The sequence below is a fragment of the Cheilinus undulatus genome, linkage group 10 (genome assembly GCF_018320785.1).
Source record: "Cheilinus undulatus linkage group 10, ASM1832078v1, whole genome shotgun sequence".
In the NCBI taxonomy this organism is placed as follows: Eukaryota; Metazoa; Chordata; class Actinopteri; order Labriformes; family Labridae; genus Cheilinus; species Cheilinus undulatus.
The window spans coordinates 49160445-49180850 of NC_054874.1; the positions used below are offsets into that span (position 1 = coordinate 49160445).

At 38.6% G+C, this 20406-nt stretch overlaps 2 protein-coding genes across 2 annotated transcripts; one reads left to right on the plus strand and one right to left on the minus strand.

The window, feature by feature from the left end:
* Nucleotides 1-2438: 2438 nt before the first annotated feature.
* On the minus strand, nt 2439-12183 carry tmed9 (transmembrane p24 trafficking protein 9). The gene is made up of 5 exons (XM_041797959.1): nt 12018-12183; nt 8021-8121; nt 7808-7933; nt 5127-5273; nt 2439-4096 (listed from the first exon to the last, which is right to left on the minus strand). Exons 1-5 carry the CDS (start codon nt 12163-12165, stop codon nt 3947-3949), a joined length of 672 nt encoding a protein of 223 aa, XP_041653893.1. The 5' UTR covers nt 12166-12183; the 3' UTR covers nt 2439-3946.
* A 937-nt stretch (nt 12184-13120) lies between these two features.
* Nucleotides 13121-20200, plus strand: tmem216 (transmembrane protein 216). The gene is made up of 6 exons (XM_041798013.1): nt 13121-13177; nt 18255-18268; nt 18352-18445; nt 18912-19004; nt 19681-19882; nt 19979-20200. Exons 1-6 carry the CDS (start codon nt 13168-13170, stop codon nt 19992-19994), a joined length of 429 nt encoding a protein of 142 aa, XP_041653947.1. The 5' UTR covers nt 13121-13167; the 3' UTR covers nt 19995-20200.
* Nucleotides 20201-20406: the final 206 nt, after the last annotated feature.

Consider the following 20406-nt stretch of genomic DNA (forward strand, 5'->3'; position numbering starts at 1 on the left):
TTTTCCAAGAACTCTGACTTTAATCTCAGATTTTTCTCTGAAATCTAACTCATGGTTTTAGCATTTCATCCATCTTTCTTCAAATCCTTCTTCTAATCTAAAAATCCACTTTGATCTCGATCCTGATTTTCATTCTCGTTAAACTCTGGTTTTTGAGACATAGTTTAATCAGATGTCCAGTATTTGGCTGATAAAGAAGAAGCGGCTCCTGGCTTGTCAGAATCCCTTTCTTATAGGCTTGACATCACAGTCTTCATTTGTCAGCTGACACAGTAAGTCCTCCATGGCGTAACTCCTTTTGTCCTGCTGTTGTGTTGCTCTGAGCCATTGCTTGCTTTGACAGGGATACTACCTGATTTGTCATTTTGCTTTTTTGATCATGTAATTTCACTTTTGGCACATGGAGTACTTTTTGTCCCCGTCACTGGTAAATGCACATTGGTTCCAAATATCAGTCTCATAAACCAGTAATAAGTGGTATCCCAACCCTAATAAAATCGCGTTTTCCAAACTAAGAAATGACCGTCCGGAATACAATAGTTATGATCTGCATTTGAAGCATCTTATTTAAGACTCCAGTTTAACTCTAACCTAGCAAACACATAACGACAAGTTCACGCTGGTTATCAGACACAGAAGCCTTTCTGACGTCCGACCAGAGGTTTAATCCGATAATTGAACCAATTTGTCACCACATCCACTTTGCTCCAATAAATCATAAAAACAGGGCAATAAAACATCTAAAAACACGAGTTTATAATATAATTAGAAGAAAATATTATTTCTTCACACATTTAAACCAAATGTGACAAAACTTTATTTGAGTGCAATTTTAGACAGATTTCACATGGGCACACTCTCTCCAAAATAAAACACTTCATACCAATTTAAATCATTTATGCCAATTTCTTGTACATGAATGGCAGAAATTTTTACTTCTCACAATCCTGAGTTTAATCTCAGGTTTTTTTCCCCCAAAACTCTGACTTTGATTTTTTAAATTATGAGTCTAATCTCATATTTCTGACTTTTTCTCTTTGATCCTATTTTTTGCATGAATCCCCGAAATTTTTCTTAGATCTCAGAATTTTGACTTTCATCTCAAAATTTCCTTTTTCTCCATGAACTCTGACTTTGACCATAGACCTCTGACTTTAATCTCATGTTTTCATCTTAGAATTTCAACTTTGACCTCAGAATTTTTACACTGACCTCAGAAATGCTACTTTGATCTCAAAATCTCTACATGAATCGCAGAAATTTTACTTTGATCTAAGAATTCTGACTCTGATCTGTTTTTTCTTTGATCTTAAAGATTTTACTTTAATCTTAAAATTTTTACATTGATTGCATAAATTTACTTTGATCTCACAATTCTGACTTTGATTTTTAAATTGAGTCTCACATCATATTTCTGACTTTGATCTCAGATTTTTTTCACTTTGATCCTAATTTTTTTGCATTAATCTCCAAAGTTTTACTTTGATCTCAGAACTTTGACTTTCATCTCAGACTTTCCTTTCTTTCCAGGAACTCTTACTCTGATCTCAAAATTCTGACTTTGATTCAAAAATTCAGGTTTTAATCTCAGAAATGACTCCCCCCCCCCCAATACTTTGACATTTATCCTAGAATTCTGACCTTAAATCTCAAAATTCTTACTTTTTTTCCAAGAACTCTGACTTTAATCTCAGATTTTTCTCTGAAATCTAACTCATGTTTTAGCATTTCATCCTTTTTCTTCAAATCCTTCTTCTAATCTAAAAAATCCGACTTTGATCTCCGAATCCTGATTTTCATTCTCCGTTAGAGCTCTGGCTTTTGAGACATAGTTGAGGCAGATGTCCAGTATTTGGCTGATAAAGGGTGTCTGTCTCTGGCTTGTCACTCTTCACAGTCCTTTCTTATAGGCTTGACATCACAGTCTTCACCAGTCAGCTGACACAGTAAGCATATGGCGTAACTTCCTTTTGTCCTGCTGTTGTGTTGCTCTGAGCCATTGCTTGCTTTGACAGGGATACTACCTGATTTGTCATTTTGCTTTTTTGATCATGTAATTTCACTTTTGGCACATGGAGTACTTTTTGTCCGTCACAATAAATGCACATTGGTTCCAAATATCAGTCTCATAAACCAGTAATAAGTGGTATCCAACCCTAATAAAATCACGTTTTCCAAACTAAGAAATAGACGAATACAATAGTTATGATCTGCATTTGAAGCATCTTATTTAAGACTCCAGTTTAACTCTAACCTAGCAAACACATAACCAGTTGCGAGGTTAGCAGACACAGGCTTTCTGATTGAGGTTTAATCATAATTGAACCAATTTGTCACCACATCCACTTTGCTCCAATAAATCATAAAAACAGGGCAATAAAACATCTAAAAACACGAGTTTATAATATAATTAGAAGAAAAACAGGCTTCTTCACACATTTAAACCAAATGTGACAAAACTTTATTTTGAGTGCAATTTTAGACAGATTTCACATGGGCACACTCTCTCCAAAATAAAACACTTCATCCCCTCGTCCAGTCTAAACCAACCAATTTAAATCATAACCCAGGAAAACACTTCTGAACTCGAAAAATCTATCTTCAAACACAAACCACCAGATAAAAAATAAAGGAAATATCAACAGATGAAGATGGAAAACTCTAGAAGACAAATAACTGCCTGTCCTGTTCACTGGGGTTATTTTCAGCTGATGGATGGCAGTGTTTGAAAGGAGCAACATGATCCACACCAGAAAAGTCAGAATCAGAGTCATTTTTCTACGCCGCCACCAGCAAACCACACCACGCCAGAATCAGGCGAACAGAAAGGTACATTCAGTTTGGACTCAGAGAAAATGAGGATTTATCCAGACGCAGTAACAAACAGACAAATGGTTTAATTTCCCCGAACAGGTTAGAGAGTAGAAGAGAAGGATCGACGCTCAGGAAATAAAGTCTGACTGAAATTTCACCCTCTCCCTGTCTCTGTTCGTCTGAAGAGGCTTCTTCTGTGTGATTATATTTAGGGCTCATGCAACACCAGATTTGCCTGACTCTAGGCTTCATTGAACACATAATCCTAAAGTGTGTAGCTTTATTCTGATCATTATGAATATTATTTTTAAATACAACTGATGATTCCAGATTGGGCAGCCTCTGACAGCGTTCCTGCATCACCAGCTGGATGTTGCATACTTCACATCAGTGAAAATAAACACGACTTTATCATCTCAGCGAAGATTTCATCATTTTTATTCTAGTTTCTTTATTTATCGCTGCTGAACAGAACCACGCCAGGACAGCCAGCTGACAACACCGACTGTACTCCATGTCTGCTCGTCTCCTAAAGCCAGATCTAGAATCTGTGAGTCTCCCTGGAAAATTATCAAACAGCAGGTGAATCTCACAGTCTGAAACTGAAACAGGCTTTAAGAGCTATTAGACAACTTCTGCATCCTCCTGGAGTTTACCTGCCATTGAATATTAAACGCTACCAAATGGCTTCTTCATGTTTGACTTTGAAAAACATCCCTAGTGGCCAGTAACACATCATAGACTCATCACAGTGAGTAAAAAGGAAGAAAAAGGTCAAATGAATTAAAAAACACATGAAACACACAGCTCCATCTGTCTGTCTGGTAAAGGTGGACTGGTTCTGATAATCTGGACAGAAGAAATGGTTCTGCATGTTTGTAATAAATAAGAGATGTCACATTTCCCTGATAGTCTACTGCGAGTGAGGGGCTCGATACAAACAGGGCTGATAAAATAACAGTGATATTAACAGTAGAAAGTAAAGATGGTTTCAAGCCGGATTTCTCTGCATCACATCTCCTCCGACAGCAGCGACCGCCGCCGCTCAGTACTGCATCGCTCAGTAGAGACCAAACACACCCACTCACACATTCAGACACACACACCATCAAACACACACACTCCCACAGGTTTACACCAGCTTCTTGGCCTCAAAGAAGCTCTTCAGGTGTCTCATCTGCCAGATTCCGATGGCCACAAGGATCAGCGTCTGCACGATGGACCACCAGAGGACCCGCTGGTTGGTGCTTTCGCTGGTCTGACGGAAACGTTCCTCACGATACTGAGGAGACAAAGACGGACAGCCGGGGGGTCAGGATACGCGTTAGTAATGCAAAGTTTAAAAAAGGCTTTTTATTTAACAAAGATTTAGGTCAGGGGTGTCAAACTCCTGAATTAAGGTCTGACTTGAGGGCCTAACAGGGTCCACATTTCACTGTCAACCTCATTTTTGCCAGTAATAAATTAAGAGGAAAAAAGTTGGCAATGATAATAAATGATTTTGAGATTCAAAAAGTCAAAATGATAAGTTAAAAGGCTCAAAATCTGACACAAAAAGTCAAACTCATTTGTTGAAAAGGTCAAAACATGAAATTAGATGTTAAAATAAAACTTTTAATAGGCAAATATATATAAAAAAGAAAGTCACAATCATGTTTTTCAGGCAAAAATATGGCTTAAAGGTCAAAAAATGATATCCAGTTCAAAATAATTAATTGAAAAGGTTAAAATATGAGATAAAAAGTCAAAAAAATAAATTGAAAGGTCAGAATTTCATATATAAAGTGAAAATAATAAATTGACAGTTTAAAATAGGAGATGAAAAGTCAAAATCATAAATTGAAAAGGTCAAAATATTAAATAAAAGTCCAAATGTAGATTGAAGTCATAACTGTAAAATGCAAAATTGAAAATATGACACGAAAACACAAATAAATTTGTTTTCCCACATTTCTTTTTATCTAGTTATTTTTACTCTTTATTGTTTCACATTTTTAAGATTTAAGGATATTTCAAGTTTACGTTTTTATACTGGAGGAAATCTGCAGACCTCATTTTAGGCCCAGTTATAATAAGAATATGATATGATGAATTGCGGGCCGGGTGTAACTGTGCCACGGGCCGGATTTGGCCCCCGGGCCTTGAGTTTGACACCCCTGATTTAGGTGGACTTAAAAGTGGAGTCGAGATTCTGTTGCAAAATTAAACCAACGTCACATGAGATCCCTTTAGTGCTGAAATATAAATGTCCCTGACAGTTCTTTGACCTCTGACCCCATCTTTACGCTCAGTCTAAAAACCCGAATACTGACCCTCTGGTAGTTCTGCTCCTTCTGGATCTGGTCGACCTGCTCCACCAGCTGCCTCACTCTCAGCTGCAGCTCTGTCAGTTTGTCTTTGGCGGCGATCTCAGCGTAGTTGTTGGCGTGTTCTCCCACCTGGATGTCCAGGTGAACCCTCTGCAGAACACAACATACATGCAGTGAGGCATGATGAAGGGCGGTTTAAATAAACTTACAGGAGCACTGGAGATGTTACCATGAAATACTCAATGGTTGTGCTGCTTCCTTCAACGCTGTCGTTATTTAAACATTTAAGCCTTTAACTGAGTCAAAGATAACAGAGATGGATTATGGATATGTCACTCAGATACTCATTTATATGAGTAAAGCAAATGAGGAGACAAGTGAAGCATGGAGGAAAATAAAGGGAAGAAGCTGAGTTCTGAGCATTTTTATCATCGATAGAAACAGCAGAACAAAATGTGACTGGCAGTCTGTGTCTGGGCTTGGACCAGAGGTGTGACCTCCTTGAACAAATAAAGGCTGGTCTCCTGTTACAGGCTGAGGTATTATCAATTAACATAACTGTACTGTTCTTGAATTCTAGCCAAGTTTATATGTATGGTACATTTAAAGAGCTCTGGCTGACCAAAGTGCTCCACAGACGAGGAGTTCCAGCAATAACACACAAAGCAAAACCACTGAATATAACAGACACAGATTTGTAATCACATATTAAGGATCCCCCTGACTAGTTTCAAACACCAAGGAATAAATTTAGGTTTTAAGCTGTGCTTTCAATAACAAGTTTGCAGTGTTCATATGGGGAAGCAGTTGGTCCTGTGGGCCGGGGCCTGCAACTTAAAAAGCATGATTACCCCAAAGTCATGTCAGTGCTTCCCATTATTTACCGAGACTTTGGTGGTCCCTCATGATGACAAGTTAAAAAAAATTACCTTTTTTGATGTCAAAAGCAGTTTTTGAAGGAAAGAAAGCCTGTCTCATCCAGATCACAGGGGTCAGACAGGAGAAATCAGGAATAGATATGTACCTTAAAACTGTAATCAGGAAACTTCTGGTTCAATTAAGAGCAAAAAACATTTAAAGAGAAAGTTTTTCATTGCTTTACCCCCTAACTTCTCCCAAAGTGTTCAAGATTGTTGCATTAAACTTTAAAATGTACAAACGTCTGTCCCAGAGGGACATGTCCTGAAGACCCCTAGACCAGTGGTTCCTAACCTGGGGTCTGTGGGCCCCAAGATTTCAGATGCCAGGCTCTGTCTGCTCTGAGGCTAGGGATGGGGATCGAAACCCGGGTCCATATGGACCTGGTTCCGTGTTTTTGAAATACCCGAATAGCTTATCGATACTGCTGTCGAGTCTCGTCATTTCAAGATACAACTGTTGTAAAAACATACATCAGTTCTTTCAAGGAGAACAAGAACTAAAAGCACATCAATACTGTGCAGCACCAGATAAATGCTGAAAAGAGCTCCAGAACTTTGAGACAGTCCTGTTTGTTCAAAATATTAATCCAGTGTAGAAATCCACTGCGGAATCGGCAGAATTAAAGTTTATTGGCGAACATAAGGAGCTGAAAGATGGAAAATATGATGCGTTCAGGTAACCTCAGTAAATTAGACAACTGTATTGTATATTATGAGTGTTATGTGTTCAAATGTCTCATAAAAATGGGAAATTTAGTCTTTGACAAGAAACCTTAATAAAAACAGTTGTGAATATGAAGAATGTGTTTATATGTGAGGGATATAAAATAGATGTGTCTTTTTAACTCAAGCACTACTCAGCTAAGATGAGTGTAAATATTTGGCTCCATTTTGTTTTTCCACCAAACTATAGAAAAGTATCGATAACAGTATCAATATCAATAAAAACTAACGATCCCCATCCCTATCTGAGGCTGCCAAAATTAGATGAGCACATTCTGACTAAAACCATGAAGAAATCATTAAGAAGATTATACAAAAGTCTTCTGATTAAAAAACAAGCATAGGTCTTTTTCAGGGTTTATCAACAAAACAGATAAAACTGATTTTTGGACTGCAGTGTGTCACTTTTGCTTTTTGGGTTTTTGAAATATTCCCCTAGACAGTTCAGAGTCCCTTCACCATAATGTCCAGAAGAAAACACCACACATGATGCAGATATGACAGGCTTAAAGAGTGCTAGTCTGGCATACAAACAGTTATCTAATTATTGCTGTTTAGAGTAGGCAGCTGTGTTTTTGTACCTAAAAGCAGCTTTAAAACACTGATTTACACTTAAGACTCATTCATGCTCCACGTGTAGTATGCATACAGCTAAAGATGGGGCCCTCTTTATTCACATGTCTGCACGTTGTCTCGACATTGACCAAACCCTGCGATACCGCTGGAAATCCTGGAGGCTGCTCTGAGCAATGAAGACAAGAGTTGAAGCCAGAGCAGCAAACACAAAGGAGGAGGATTTGGAAAGTGTGTGAACTACAAAAGAACATCTGCTGGAGATCAGGCAGGAACCGAATTTCATCAGGACAGCATAGAGGGAGAAGTGGCGGTCCATGCAGGACCATGCCCTATACTGGATGACATGCCATTGTAACAGTCGCACAAGTATGTGGGTAGTGATGGTTATGATGCACCGGTTTATTTTCATGCATTAAGGAAGCATAAATGTAAATATTAAAGTTTACATGTGAGCTGTCTACTCACCAGCATGCCTCCAGCAAACAGGGAGAACTTGGAGGAGTTGGAGTGCAGGCAGATCTGATGCTCTCCAGGTGTGTGTGAGGTGAAGGTGAACCTTCCCTCAGAGCCGTACTGTCGAGACAGGATCACCTGCAGGAGACAAACGCACAAACCAGTCACACAGTGATGGGGATCATGAGGTAGACGGACACGTCTGTAAGCTTCATCTCTGCTCACCTTGTCGTCGGGGTCTCTGACCTCCACAAACATCCCCAGACCCTGAGTAGCCGGCAGATATTCTTCTCTCTGTTTGTCGTACAGCTGAGTCCGGTAGTTTCCTGCACACAAACAGAACAGTCATGGATAAAGTGGTTTCTTCTTATGTGGAAAGATCAGCTAAAAGGGGGTCAGTTTTGAGACGAAACCATTTTACGGCTTATACTGGTAAGGAACTAAGTCCTTGTGATTTCTAGGTAAAAACACAGAAAGGAATGCAGATGCTATGTTACAGATCTGTTTAAATATCAGCAGAAAATTTCACCTATATTATGCATCCCTGCAGGGGTGTCAAATTCAAGGCCCGGGGGCCAAATCCGGCCCATGGTGCAGTTTTACCAGGCCCGCAGGATCATATCATATTTTAATTAGAACTGGCCCACAGGTCTGAGGTCTGCAGATTCTCCAGTATAGAAATGAGAATTTAACCTTGAAGATTTAAAATATCCTTTGTTAAGTCATAAAAATATGAAAAAGTGAAGAGTAAAAACAAGGAGATAGAAATTAAGGAATGAGGGAGAGACATTAACATGAGTTTTCATTTAATATTTTCAATTTGCATCTAAAATTTTTAACTTAAACTTAGCATTTTTATCTCACATTGTGAACTTTTACATTCTAATTTTAAACTTCAAGATCATGATTTCAAATTGAATCTCACATTTTGCACTTTGACAGTCCTAACTTTGACTTTTAATCTCATATCGTGACTTTTTAAACTCACAATTTAGAATTGTATCTCATATTTTGACCTTTTAGATTCACAATCGTAAATTTCAAGGTATATCTCCACCTCTTAAACTGTGACCTTTTCAACTCCTAACTTTGATTTATAATCCCATATTTTGTCCTTTTAAACTCATGATTTTTATTTGCTCTCATATATTTGCTTTTTGAAAACATTATTTTGACTTTTGATTTTGTGTTCTGACCTTGTTAACTAATAGTTTGACTTTTTATCTCAGATTTTGAGCCTTTAAACTTAACATTTTGACTTTTTTTAAATCTCAAAATCATTTATCATCAGTTTTTCTCTCCCTTAATAATTACCTGTAAAGATAAGGTTCACAGTTCATGGTTAAATGTTGACCCTGTTAGGCCCTCAGGTTACACCTAAATTCAGATTTCAGCCCCTGCTGTGGTTGAGTTTGACAGTACCAAAACAGAAAGAAAATCCAGCATTTCAGTCACAGTTTAAACCAAAAGCTGCTCCAGAAAAAGAGGGAGAGAGAGAGAGAGAGAGAAAGAAAGAGGGAGAGAGAGAGGGAGAGGGAGAGAGAGGGAGAGAGAGATCACTGTCAAATTGCACAAATATATGGGTAAAGTTTTAGAATTTAAATGACTCAATGCATTTGTACAACTTCGATAATGTGCATGAATTTGCCTGCAGTAATGGGAATTAAAAAGTACTGAGGACACTGGTCTTGTTTTTTTTAGTTGTTTTAATATCAAACACGCATTGCTACCATTCTATATTTTCATTGGTATCACACTGAAGTCCTAAATTCTCTTATCATGACAGCCTGAACGCTGTCAATAACAGTTAACCTAGTCTGCATTTTTGTAATGACTGGAATTGAAAAAAAAAAGCTAAATTTGTTCAGATAAGGTCTGACTTTCCAGCTCGTTCTGTTTGCACAACATTTTATAAACTCTGTGTTCAAAGGAGTGGTATGAACAAAGCTACTGTAGTTAAACTGACAGCAGCAACACGTTCTTTCTGTTCAGCTTTGCAGTTTGCCTGTTTGCAGGCTCCTCCACAGATGAAGAGTGAGATAAAACACTCAAGTCACTTCCTGTCAGTGTCACAGTCGTTTTCAAACACGTCATGCTGGTTTTGTACTGTTGAACGGTTAAACGAGGACAGCGGGATCTCAGTTACACAAACTCTCATTCACAAGATCAAGGATGAGGGAGTTTAGAATATAAACTTGTTGGAGACACATGTAAAGATCTGAGATGAGACCATGCAGCAGATCATTTCCTTTATGACACCGTAAGGCAAAATTACACATTTGTCTCTGAACACACCATGTGACTGTGGAAAAAAGGAAATGTTTATGTGTAAAAGCTAAAAGCTATGTTTGACCGAATTATGGACACAGTAAGTTTGTTTATTGTTGGTCTCTCCTGTACTCCAGTTTATCTGCTGCTCTTACTGTGGCATTATCTTATAACCAGACATCAGTGATTCCTCTCCTCTCTGCCTGTCGGGGATGGCAGCCTGGTGCTGCTCTTATCTTTAAACTACACATGGTTAGTGGGGACCCCGAGGATAAATAAATGATGATTCTTCAAACTTGATGCCACCCCTGCTCATCATGGGCCCCTCTGAACGCATAGCATCTAGGGCTGAACGATTTGCAAAAATAATCTAATTGCAATTTTTTCCCAAATATTGCAATTGTGATTTAATAAGCGATTTTCGCATACCACATAATCCTATATATTTTTCAACAAATTCAAGCAATAAATAATTCCATAAATAAGACCATGTGTATTAAAAACAATGAAATTAAAGCAATTAATCCATAGTAGCGTGAGTCTGAATATGGGGATGCAACAATCTTTAAGCTATAAAGGAGGCAGCTGGGGTGGGGGAGGTGAGGCTGGCTACCAGCTGATCACAACTGGGGTATGACTTTCATGATGTAACGCTAGGCTTCATCAGTTTTAGACAGAATGAGCTAACTATTTTTACTCATATTGCAAATGTGATGTCATTTGCTTTGTTTATTTATCATTTTTATGTCACTCGTTCTGATTAAGAAAAGCATACATAAAACACAAGAAGGAGGATTTTTGTAAACCATTATAAAATATAACACCTGAAAGTTTGCATAATGTGAATAAAATCTCTGCTGCTGTAAAAAATTGATCTATTGAACTGGTATTTTGACACATTTCAAGCTCAGAAATATTGCAACTTCTGCAATTTGAAAATTGCAGCAGGCCACATTACGATTTAATCTAATTTGTGATTAACTGCAAAGCCCTAGTAGCATCCTCTGCAGCCACCCATACTTCTGGTACAGCTGTACATTTTTGCCTTTATGTGTGGCTGATATTTGGCAGGGATCCAAGACATCAGATTTTTGTAAAGATCCGGTTTATGTTAAAATATCACCAAACTGCAGACACGGCACCAACTTTGACTCCACACCTGCAGAGTGAGAGGCTAACATCATGCTGTAAAATGATACCAAGTACAGTGTCTGCTGTTTGTGAGGACTAGAGCTGCTTAGGCTTGGTATCAGCACCAGATTTTGATTCTCATCTCTAGATATCATGCCTATATTTCGGTACATCTCAAGTACGGTTAAGATCATATGACTGCAGAATCACTGTAGAAGCTATTATCATGATCATGGCAGACATTACTATAGACATTGTTTAGGTAGTTCTGACATTACAGCCTCTGATATCAAAATCACTTTCAGAAAATCTCATTCATTCAGGTTGAGCTGGATTAACACAAACAGGTGGACTTTATAAAACGGGACAGTCTGGAGTAAATGACTATGTTTAATAAGAACAGACCAGTCACTTTACACTTTATGATCTATGGCTCTGACACCCTTTAACATGTGAAAACCCATCCTTACACCGGTGTTTGTTACTCAGCTTTTTAATGGTGGTAAACAATGACGTTTCACTGTTAACTTCTATACTGTGGTAAACATTAAACCTTTATAGTCACACATAAACATGATTTATTACACGACATACAAGAATAACTTCAGCTAACTATAAAGGTCGAGAACCTTCTCTCTTTCTTATCTAAGTCAGTATTTTTCATTCCTGACCCATAACCCTGCAGCTTTTGTACACCTACGTGCGCGTGAACTTGATTACAACAGAAAGACAACTTTAGCCCACTTAGCCGATTAGCTAGCTAAAGTTGGAGAGCTAGCAGGTTAGCACTAGCCCGTGATTCGGTATCGCCGCCGACACTCACCGATGATCATGGTCTCGTCAGGGATCTCCTCTATGAAACATTTCTTCTCCGTCTCTCCGATGTGAAAGTACAGAGAGGAGACGACGCCGTAAAAAACGTTCAAAAGCAAAAATGACAACAGACACGACTGCATCCTGGCTGACACCATCTTCCTACCGGGAGAGAACTCGACTGCGCATGCGCACACAAAGCTATGCCACGTAAACTATCGCACGTCTCTGACCAATCAGCGCCTCGGGTTGGAAACATGGGTACTGTAGTCCTTCAGACCATAACAGTCACACTAACAATAAAACGCTGTTATCTATTAGTTTCTGTAAGGTTTAAATTCTGCGGTAATTTAATAGTTCATGAAATTATTTTAACACAGTAAAGGAGAACAAATCCAGCCCTAACACTTATTTATTCTAGGTTAAATCCGTCAAGTCAAGGCTGAAGAATTCAAAACAATACTAAAGGAAGCAGACGTCCATTGAGCAATGATAATCGAAATGAAAAATAAATAGGGCCTATATTTTTACATAAAGCCTGTAGTTATTTATTCATTTATCTGTTTGTTTATTTCTTTATTTCTTACGGTGGTGTATTGCAGTCACTTGAAAATAAAAAAAAATCCTCCTGTTTTGAACGACATAGCTCATAAAAACAGGAATTTATTTATTTTGATTTTCCTGTTTTTACGAGATAATACCTCGTAAAAACAGGATTTTTTAAAATTTATTTTGCATTTTCCTGTTTTTATGAGATACTGTCTCGCAAAAACGGGAAAATCAAAAATAAATAAATTCCTGTTTTTATGAGTTATGTCGTAAAAACAGGAAGATTTTTTAACAAGTGAACTTTCTAGATTTTATTACAATTATTATTTTTGCATGCCATCAAATCTAGTTAAGTATGTAAGTAAGGGGTTAAGTGAAATCATATAAACCTATATTTCCTATCGTTTGGTTTGAAAAGTTAAGAATGATTGTCTCTGCCACTGCTTATTCAAGGGTACCCGGCTGAAAAGTTCGGTCTCTGGTAAATCAGAGGCGAGAGTGGTAGTAGTTTCGTATGTAGCCAGTAGGGGGCAGCCTCTACTAGTCATTCTCGGTTTGACGTACACAGAATAAGAAGCACTTCCGCCAAGCTGTTTCCATGGCAATGAAACATGGCGCCTGGTAAGTCACATTCATCTTACGTTAAAACTTTGACATTTATAGCTGATCCAGTTTTTCACGAGTACTCCATATAAAAATATATATGTAAAATTTACAGTAGCCGTCATCGCTGATAGTAACAGAACAGAGTATTTTCTAGGATATGGTTTATTTATATCATATTTTTGCCACTGTTAGCGTTAGCTGACCGAAAAACACCGATTTAACATGAAAATCTGAACGGGATTTAAATCTACAGAAAGACGACACGGAAGTGTTTAGTTTCAGGTCGTTAAATCTTCTTAAACCGTCTTTAAATCAAACTGGTACACTGGTTTTAACCCTCGTTCTCATCGCTGTTAGATCGATGTAAAACTGCCGTTAAATCAGTTCCTCCAGCTCCAACCCCAAACAACACATTTTAATATTATTACATTTTAACCGTCCCTCTGTGTGGATTAGAGCATCCTGGAACCACTGTGTCTTATTTTATGCCCCTATTATGTATTTTCTTTTAATTTATGAAACATATTATTTTTATTTTCATATTTTTTATTACAGATCATAAACCAAACAATAATCATAACACACAACGAAACAAAAAAAAATACACACATCAACACTCACACATTCACACACACACCTTTATGACTAGTGAGGAGGAGTTACACTTTACACCTGGGACAGGAAAACACACATCATTATATCATCGATGGCATTAATGTAAAATATAAACTGTCCACAACTGAAACAAAAGGATATATTTTTAAAAACTCAGCCGATTAAAAACAGTATAAAAATATTTTACATATATATATATATATATAGTCATGGATGAAAGTATTGGCACCCCTGGAATTTTTCCATAAAATTAATCATTTCTCCCAGAAATTGTTGCAGTCAACAAATGTTTTGGTATACACGTGTTTATTTCCTTTATGTGCATTTGAACAACACAAAAAATCAGAAGAAAAAGACAATATTGACATAATTTTACACAAAACTCAAAAAAATGGGCCGGACAAAATTGTTGGCACCCTCAACTTAATATTTAGTTTCGCACCCTTGGACAAAAATAACTGAAACCAATCTCTTCCTATAACCATCAACAAGCTTCTTACACCTCTCAGTTGGAGTTTTGGACCACTCTTCTTTTGCAAACTGCTCCAGGTCTCAGATTTGAAGGGTTCCTTCTTCAACAGCAGTTTTGAGATCTCTCCATAGGTGTTCAATGGGATTAGATCTGGACTCATTGCTGGCCACTTCAGAACTCTCCAGCTTTGTCTCCAACCATTTTTGAGGTATGTTTGGGGTCACTGTCCTGCTGGAACACCCATGACCTCTGACACAGACCCAGCTTTCTGACACTAGGCCCTACATTGCAGCCCAAAATTTTTTGATAGTCTCCAGATTTCATGATTCCTTGCAGACAGTCAAGGCACCCAGTGCCAGAGGCAGCAAAACAACCCCAAAACATCCTTGAAGCTCCACCATGTTTGACTGTAGGTACTGTGTTCTTTCCTCATTCTGTTTTCTGTAAACAGTAGAATGACGTGCTTTTCCAAAAAGCTCTACCTTAGTCTCATCTGTCCACAAAATGTTCTCCCAGAAGGATTGAGGCTTACTCAGGTACATTTTTATAAACTCCAGTCTGGCTTTTTTATGTCTCTTTGTCAGCAGTGGGGTTCTCCTGGGTCTCCTGCCATAGCGCTTCATCTCATTCAGATGACCACGTATGGTCCCAGCTGACACTTTAGCACCCTGAGTCTGCAGGACAGCCTGAATCTGTGTGGAAGTTGACTGAGGATGTTTATCCACCATTCCAACTATCCTGCGTTGCGTTCTTTTGTCAGTTTTTCTCTTCCGTCCACGTCCAGGGAGATTAGCCACAGCTCCATGGTTATAAACTTCTTGATTATATTACACACAGTGGACAAAGGAATTTCTAGATCTCTGGAGATGGTCTTTAACCTTGAGATTGTTCATATTTTTCCACAATTTTGCTTCTTAAGTCCTCAGACAATTCTGGGCTCTTCTTTCTCTTCTCCATGCTTGGTGTGACACACACAGACACACAACACAAAGGTTGAGTCAACTTTTAGACATTCTTACTGGCTTCAGGTGTGATTTCTAGATCACCAGCACCTGTTACTGCCACAGGTGAGTTTAAATGAGCATCACATGCTGGAAATAAGATGATTTACCCACAGTTTTAAAAGGGTGCCAACACTTTTGTCCAGCCCATTTTTTGAGTTTTATGTAAAATTATGTCAATTTTGGCTTTTTTCTTCGAATTTTTTCTATTGCTCTAATGCACACAAAGGCAATAAGCATGTATATGCCAAAAACATTTTTAACTGCAACAATTTCTGAGAGAAATGGTGTATTTTCTGGAAAAATTCCAGGGGTGGCAACATTTTTGTCCATGACTGTATATTGTGTGTGTATATATATATATATATAATTATAGGCTTTGCAATCGCATGTGTCTATAATTTGATAAAGATCTCATTAATGGTAGAGCTGATAGTTATGGTAACAAAACAATCAGAAAGAACATTATTCTGTATGGCATCAACATATTTTTATTAGATGGATTGTCCACTAGTCAGTCTAGTTTTAAATATGTAGAATATTTTATCATAAAATAATAAAGACATAAGAGCACAGAGAATTTTTACATGTGTTTAAATTAAAATGACAAAGCTTCTTTAGCTGGTTGTGTGAGGGCATCAGAGTGTGATTAATCAATATACATTTATTTTAACCCCTGTGATTAACTAATTAATCGAGATTAATCAAAAACTTTGACAGCAATAATAAAAGTGTAAATGCTCTCAAATAGTGCTGCACATTTATTAATATTATTTTTATTAACATCTTTATAATAACAAAACATTAATCATCATAACCCCACCCCCACCCACCAAACAAAAACAAACAAACACAGAAACAGTCACCAATACACACTCACACACTTCTGACTGATGAGGAGGGGCACAGATACAAAAGAAAAATTCATCACGACTAAAAGGTATCTACTATGCCTTCCATGCTGATCCTGTTAAACACAAACATTTCCTGGTGGAGATTTACTTTAGCAAACAATAGAAGAAAACTGGAACACAATCAATGCAAATGCATCTAAGATGATTCCAGATGTTGCAGAAGGGGACCCCATGTTTCCTCCAGTTGGAGTTGGCACTGAAGATTATTATTTCACAGTTATTCTATGTGAATAACTGATTGGTGACTTCCAATTTTTAGAATCATTCTTTTTGCTAACACCGTGCCCATTAGCAGAGCTGCTTGAATGTGTGCGGGGAGCACTGATGAGTCCTCTGAGGCTCCAAAAAGAGCAAAGTCCCTGTCAGGAGAGAGTTTCCTATTATAAACCCCAGAGGAAAAGACAAAAATTCTAGACCAGAACTGGTAAATTAACTGACAGTCCCAAATAAATGCAACGTTGTACCATCACTGACTTTACATTCATCACATTTAAGAGACACAGAGGGGTAAAACTTATGAAGCCTATCTTTAGAATAATAAAAATGGTGAATTACTTTAAACTGTATTAACAGCTGTGAACAGCTATGAATACAGGAAAGTGCAGTCTTCCATAGTTTATCAGAAAACACAACATTAGTTTCTCTTTCCCAAGCTTTCTAAATACTGTTGGCAGGTTCTGAGTCCTCTGAAAAATACTTCACAAATTTGGTAATGAGCTTTTTACTATTTGGCAAAAGAGAAAACAATTCAAAAGGGTACGTCTCTCACAGTTTGACTCAAAGTGAGGGGTATTTTCTCGCACCAAGTGCCTTAGTTGCTTATAACGAAAAGAACTGGAGTGAGGTATATCATATTTGGAGCTTAAATGCCCAAATGGTGCAAAGTTGTTGTCTAAATAAAAATCTCTCGTACACCGTAACCCTTTAGGTTAGGAAAATGTGTTGTCCAGCAATACTGGACAAAAGCATGATTATGGCAGACCGGCGTATAAACCGATATAGCAGCAGTTTCAAAGAAACGTTTAATTTGGTTGAGAATTTCAAGAGAGTTTCTCTCAACAAAGCTTTGACTGACTGATTTGATAGCAGTGTGCTGCACTTTTAATCTGGTCACAACCAACAAGTCAGGCAGTGCTATAATGAAACAGCATAAAAGGCTGAATTATTTCAGTGTAAAGGTGGAAACAAATGTCTTTAAGAATGTCTTTAAGTTCACAACAGAGCCATTATTGACCTTTGTAGATCACCTTTATTTTTACAAAGGAAACACCTTTGGGAGATTTTATTATTTTTAAAGCATTACTGTTAAAACTTAAGGTTTTGTGTTTTTTGTGCTAATTAATATTTGCATGTTTTTAGTTGAAACATACACACTTGTAAACCATCATTATCCCCTGTATTTTCATTGATAACATACCATTAATATGTTAAATCCCAGTATAATCACAACTGCACATTTTTACTAAACCAGGATGAGTCCAAGAGTGGCAAAAAGAGACCCACATTCCTTCCTGTTAACTCTCTGACTTCAGTATTAGTTTACTTTTCCATGTGCATGAATCAGACCAGTTCATGCCACCAGTTTCTGAAGCACCATGGATCTAGCGCCCTCCAGTTTTTGAGTTTTGGTTTTTGCCATCACCATAAAGAGCCGTTTGAATGTCTGAGAGAGAACTGAGGAGTCCTCTGAGGCTCTAGAATGAACCAAATGTCTATTAGGAGAGGGAAATGTTTGTTTTTAATTCTATTCTAATGTCTGTTTTTATGCACTCTCTTGTTTGAATGACCATCTGTATTATATAAGCACACATGAGCCAACGACAGATTTCTGCTACTGTTCTAACGTTACTCTGCTGGCCTTTTAAGGGGACATACAGCGCTGCGAATGAGAATTTGCCTTCAGCCTGATTTCATTTTTTTTTACACACTTGGCGCATTGAATTAGAGCTCATTGAACATTTTAAACCATTCATTTCAAACTCTGACTGCTGCAGTCCTCTAAAGAATGAAATTTTAGTGGTTGGATCTTAAAGTACCTAACAGATTTGGTATCCTGGCTCTAACAGCTGTTTTTCTCCTCTCCTCCACAGGAAGCGGACTGATCGTATCCTTTACATCAGACTGTTTCTGAGCGTGTTTGTGTGAGTGTGTGTGACTGTTTGTGTTGTCCTTGACTCTCTCCTGCAGCTGTCGTCCACTCCTCTGCAGGTCCTTCTCTACCTAAACAGCTGGTACTTTGCAGCCTTCTACGTGGCTGAGATCCTGATCTTCTTCTACAAAGGTTAGAAGGAAGAGGGATCTTATATAACAGAGAGACCAAACACTTCCAAGAGTACCTTGCTGCAGACAAGATGGCAGACATACATCCAATCCATACCGGAAGTCTCAATTGGACGTCCGTACATCCAAGGTTAGGCTTAGGCATTAAAACCCGAGTGGTTAGGTTCAGGGTAAGGCAGTGGGGAAGGTGATATATTTAAGATCCAGCACCAAGGGTTAGGCTTAGGCATGAAAAAGACTGACAGACACCGGCAGCTGAGTCCAACACCAAGAAGAAACTTCTACTTGGGCCTTCCGGCATGGATTGGATGTAAAGCGACACCCATGTCGGCCATCTTGACTGCAGCTGGGTCCCTCTCAACACTTCAGGGATCTCAGACATATCAGACTCATGAAAATATTAATCAGACCAGATTACAGAGATTGTGCTTCTATAACTGACTTACGTCTTCTCCTCCGTCTCTCAGGAATACTACTCCCCTACCCACGTGATAATCTGGTCCTGGACTCGGTCCTTCTGCTGCTCTTTCTCGCTCTGGAGACTCTCAGGATCTTTTATGGTGAGGAACATCACCCAGAACACAGTCAGACACCCCAGACTCTCTTTAAAAATCAGGAACGAAACTGTATTAATGATAATAAACACTATCAGCATCGATCAGCGTTGATCAGAAACCTAGTAGCTGTTTTTATCAAAGTGCTGCTGCCTCTCAGGGGTAGTACTACCAGGAGGTCTCCACAGGCCCGTCTCATCATGAGGGTGTAGTCCAAATCTTGAGTCTTTTAACCCTGAAAGAAAAATCATGAATGATTTTTATGGTCGTGTTGTAGATGCTGACCTTTGAGTGAACCCACTCAGAATTACTTTAACTCAAATCTGGAAAGTCAGAGTTTCTTGTCTGAGGGTAAATCAACTCAAAGCTCAGGGTTAGACTCTGACTTTCTTGATTGTCCTTCTTGAAGTGGAACCCTTTAGAATGGTCGCCTCCCTGTGGAGGTCTCACAGACTCATCCATCTGGGAGGAGACCTCAGGGTAGACCCAGAACTCTCTGGAGGTTCCCTTGACCTGGGAACGCCCCAGAATCCTCCAGGAGAAGCTGGAATCCGTCCCCGAGGAGAGGGATGTCCTGGTCAGATCGTGTAGCCCGCTGTCGCCACGACCTGGTCCTGGAGAAGCAGAAGAAGGTTTGACACTGGCCATGGCTCTGTTTAGACCGTGTTGTGTTGTCTCTCAGGTCTGAAGGGGAACCTCTGTGAGCGCTCTCTGGCCCTGTGTTTGTCTCTCCTCATCCTCCTGCCGTGTGCTGCGTTGGCCGTTTACTACCTGCTGCTGCAGACCTTCGTCCTGCGGCTCGAGTTCATCCTGAGCGCTGTGCTGCTCTGTTTCTATGCCCTCGAGTTCCTGCTGGGGCTGCTTTCCGTGTCCGCCTTCTCCAGGTAAAGGATGACGTGGAAACTCTCCCCTCACCACAAACCTTTACTCATACTTCCTTACCTGGAGTTTGTTTAAAGCTGTCCCATCCTCTCTGGTAGGTCCAAAGTTTACTGAAGAAGAATCGATTGGAACAGAAGCAGCAGGAGAATCAGCAGGATATTTACACTGTAAATAAAATATTTTATATTTTTGGAGTGTTTTTAAAACTGTTTTTTTACTGTTGGTTTATAGAAACACGTTTTTAGAACTGTCTGAGCTTATTATGTTTAACTGGTTCTGATGATGGACTGGTCTGTTTAAATAAAACTCATTTTAAATTTTTCCTCCCTGTGCTCGAGCATTTATTATCGTCCAGAATCTCCACTGAAGTTTCAGTAATTTGGTTGAAATGTTGGGAGAATTTCATATGAAATTTTCAGGAATTTTAATGGGTATTTCGGGGAATTTGCTTGGAATTTTGTTTGTATATTTTGGAGCGTTTCATTGGAGGTTTTTGGTGAAATTTTTTTGGCATTTTCTTGGGGAT

What these genes read in the sequence shown, in the direction of transcription:
- tmed9 (XM_041797959.1), bottom strand. Translation starts at nt 12,165, where the DNA reads ATGGTGTCAGCCAGGATGCAGTCGTGTCTGTTGTCATTTTTGCTTTTG. An exon ending in TCAGAGACCCCGACGACAAG is followed by an intron (nt 7,934 to 8,020) that starts GTGAGCAGAGAT and finishes TGTCTCCTGCAG; the next exon opens with GTGATCCTGTCTCGACAGTA. An exon ending in AGGAGCAGAACTACCAGAGG is followed by an intron (nt 4,097 to 5,126) that starts GTCAGTATTCGG and finishes TTGTCTCCTCAG; the next exon opens with TATCGTGAGGAACGTTTCCG.
- tmem216 (XM_041798013.1), top strand. An exon ending in CCTGATCTTCTTCTACAAAG is followed by an intron (nt 18,446 to 18,911) that starts GTTAGAAGGAAG and finishes TCCGTCTCTCAG; the next exon opens with GAATACTACTCCCCTACCCA. An exon ending in GACTCTCAGGATCTTTTATG is followed by an intron (nt 19,005 to 19,680) that starts GTGAGGAACATC and finishes GTTGTCTCTCAG; the next exon opens with GTCTGAAGGGGAACCTCTGT.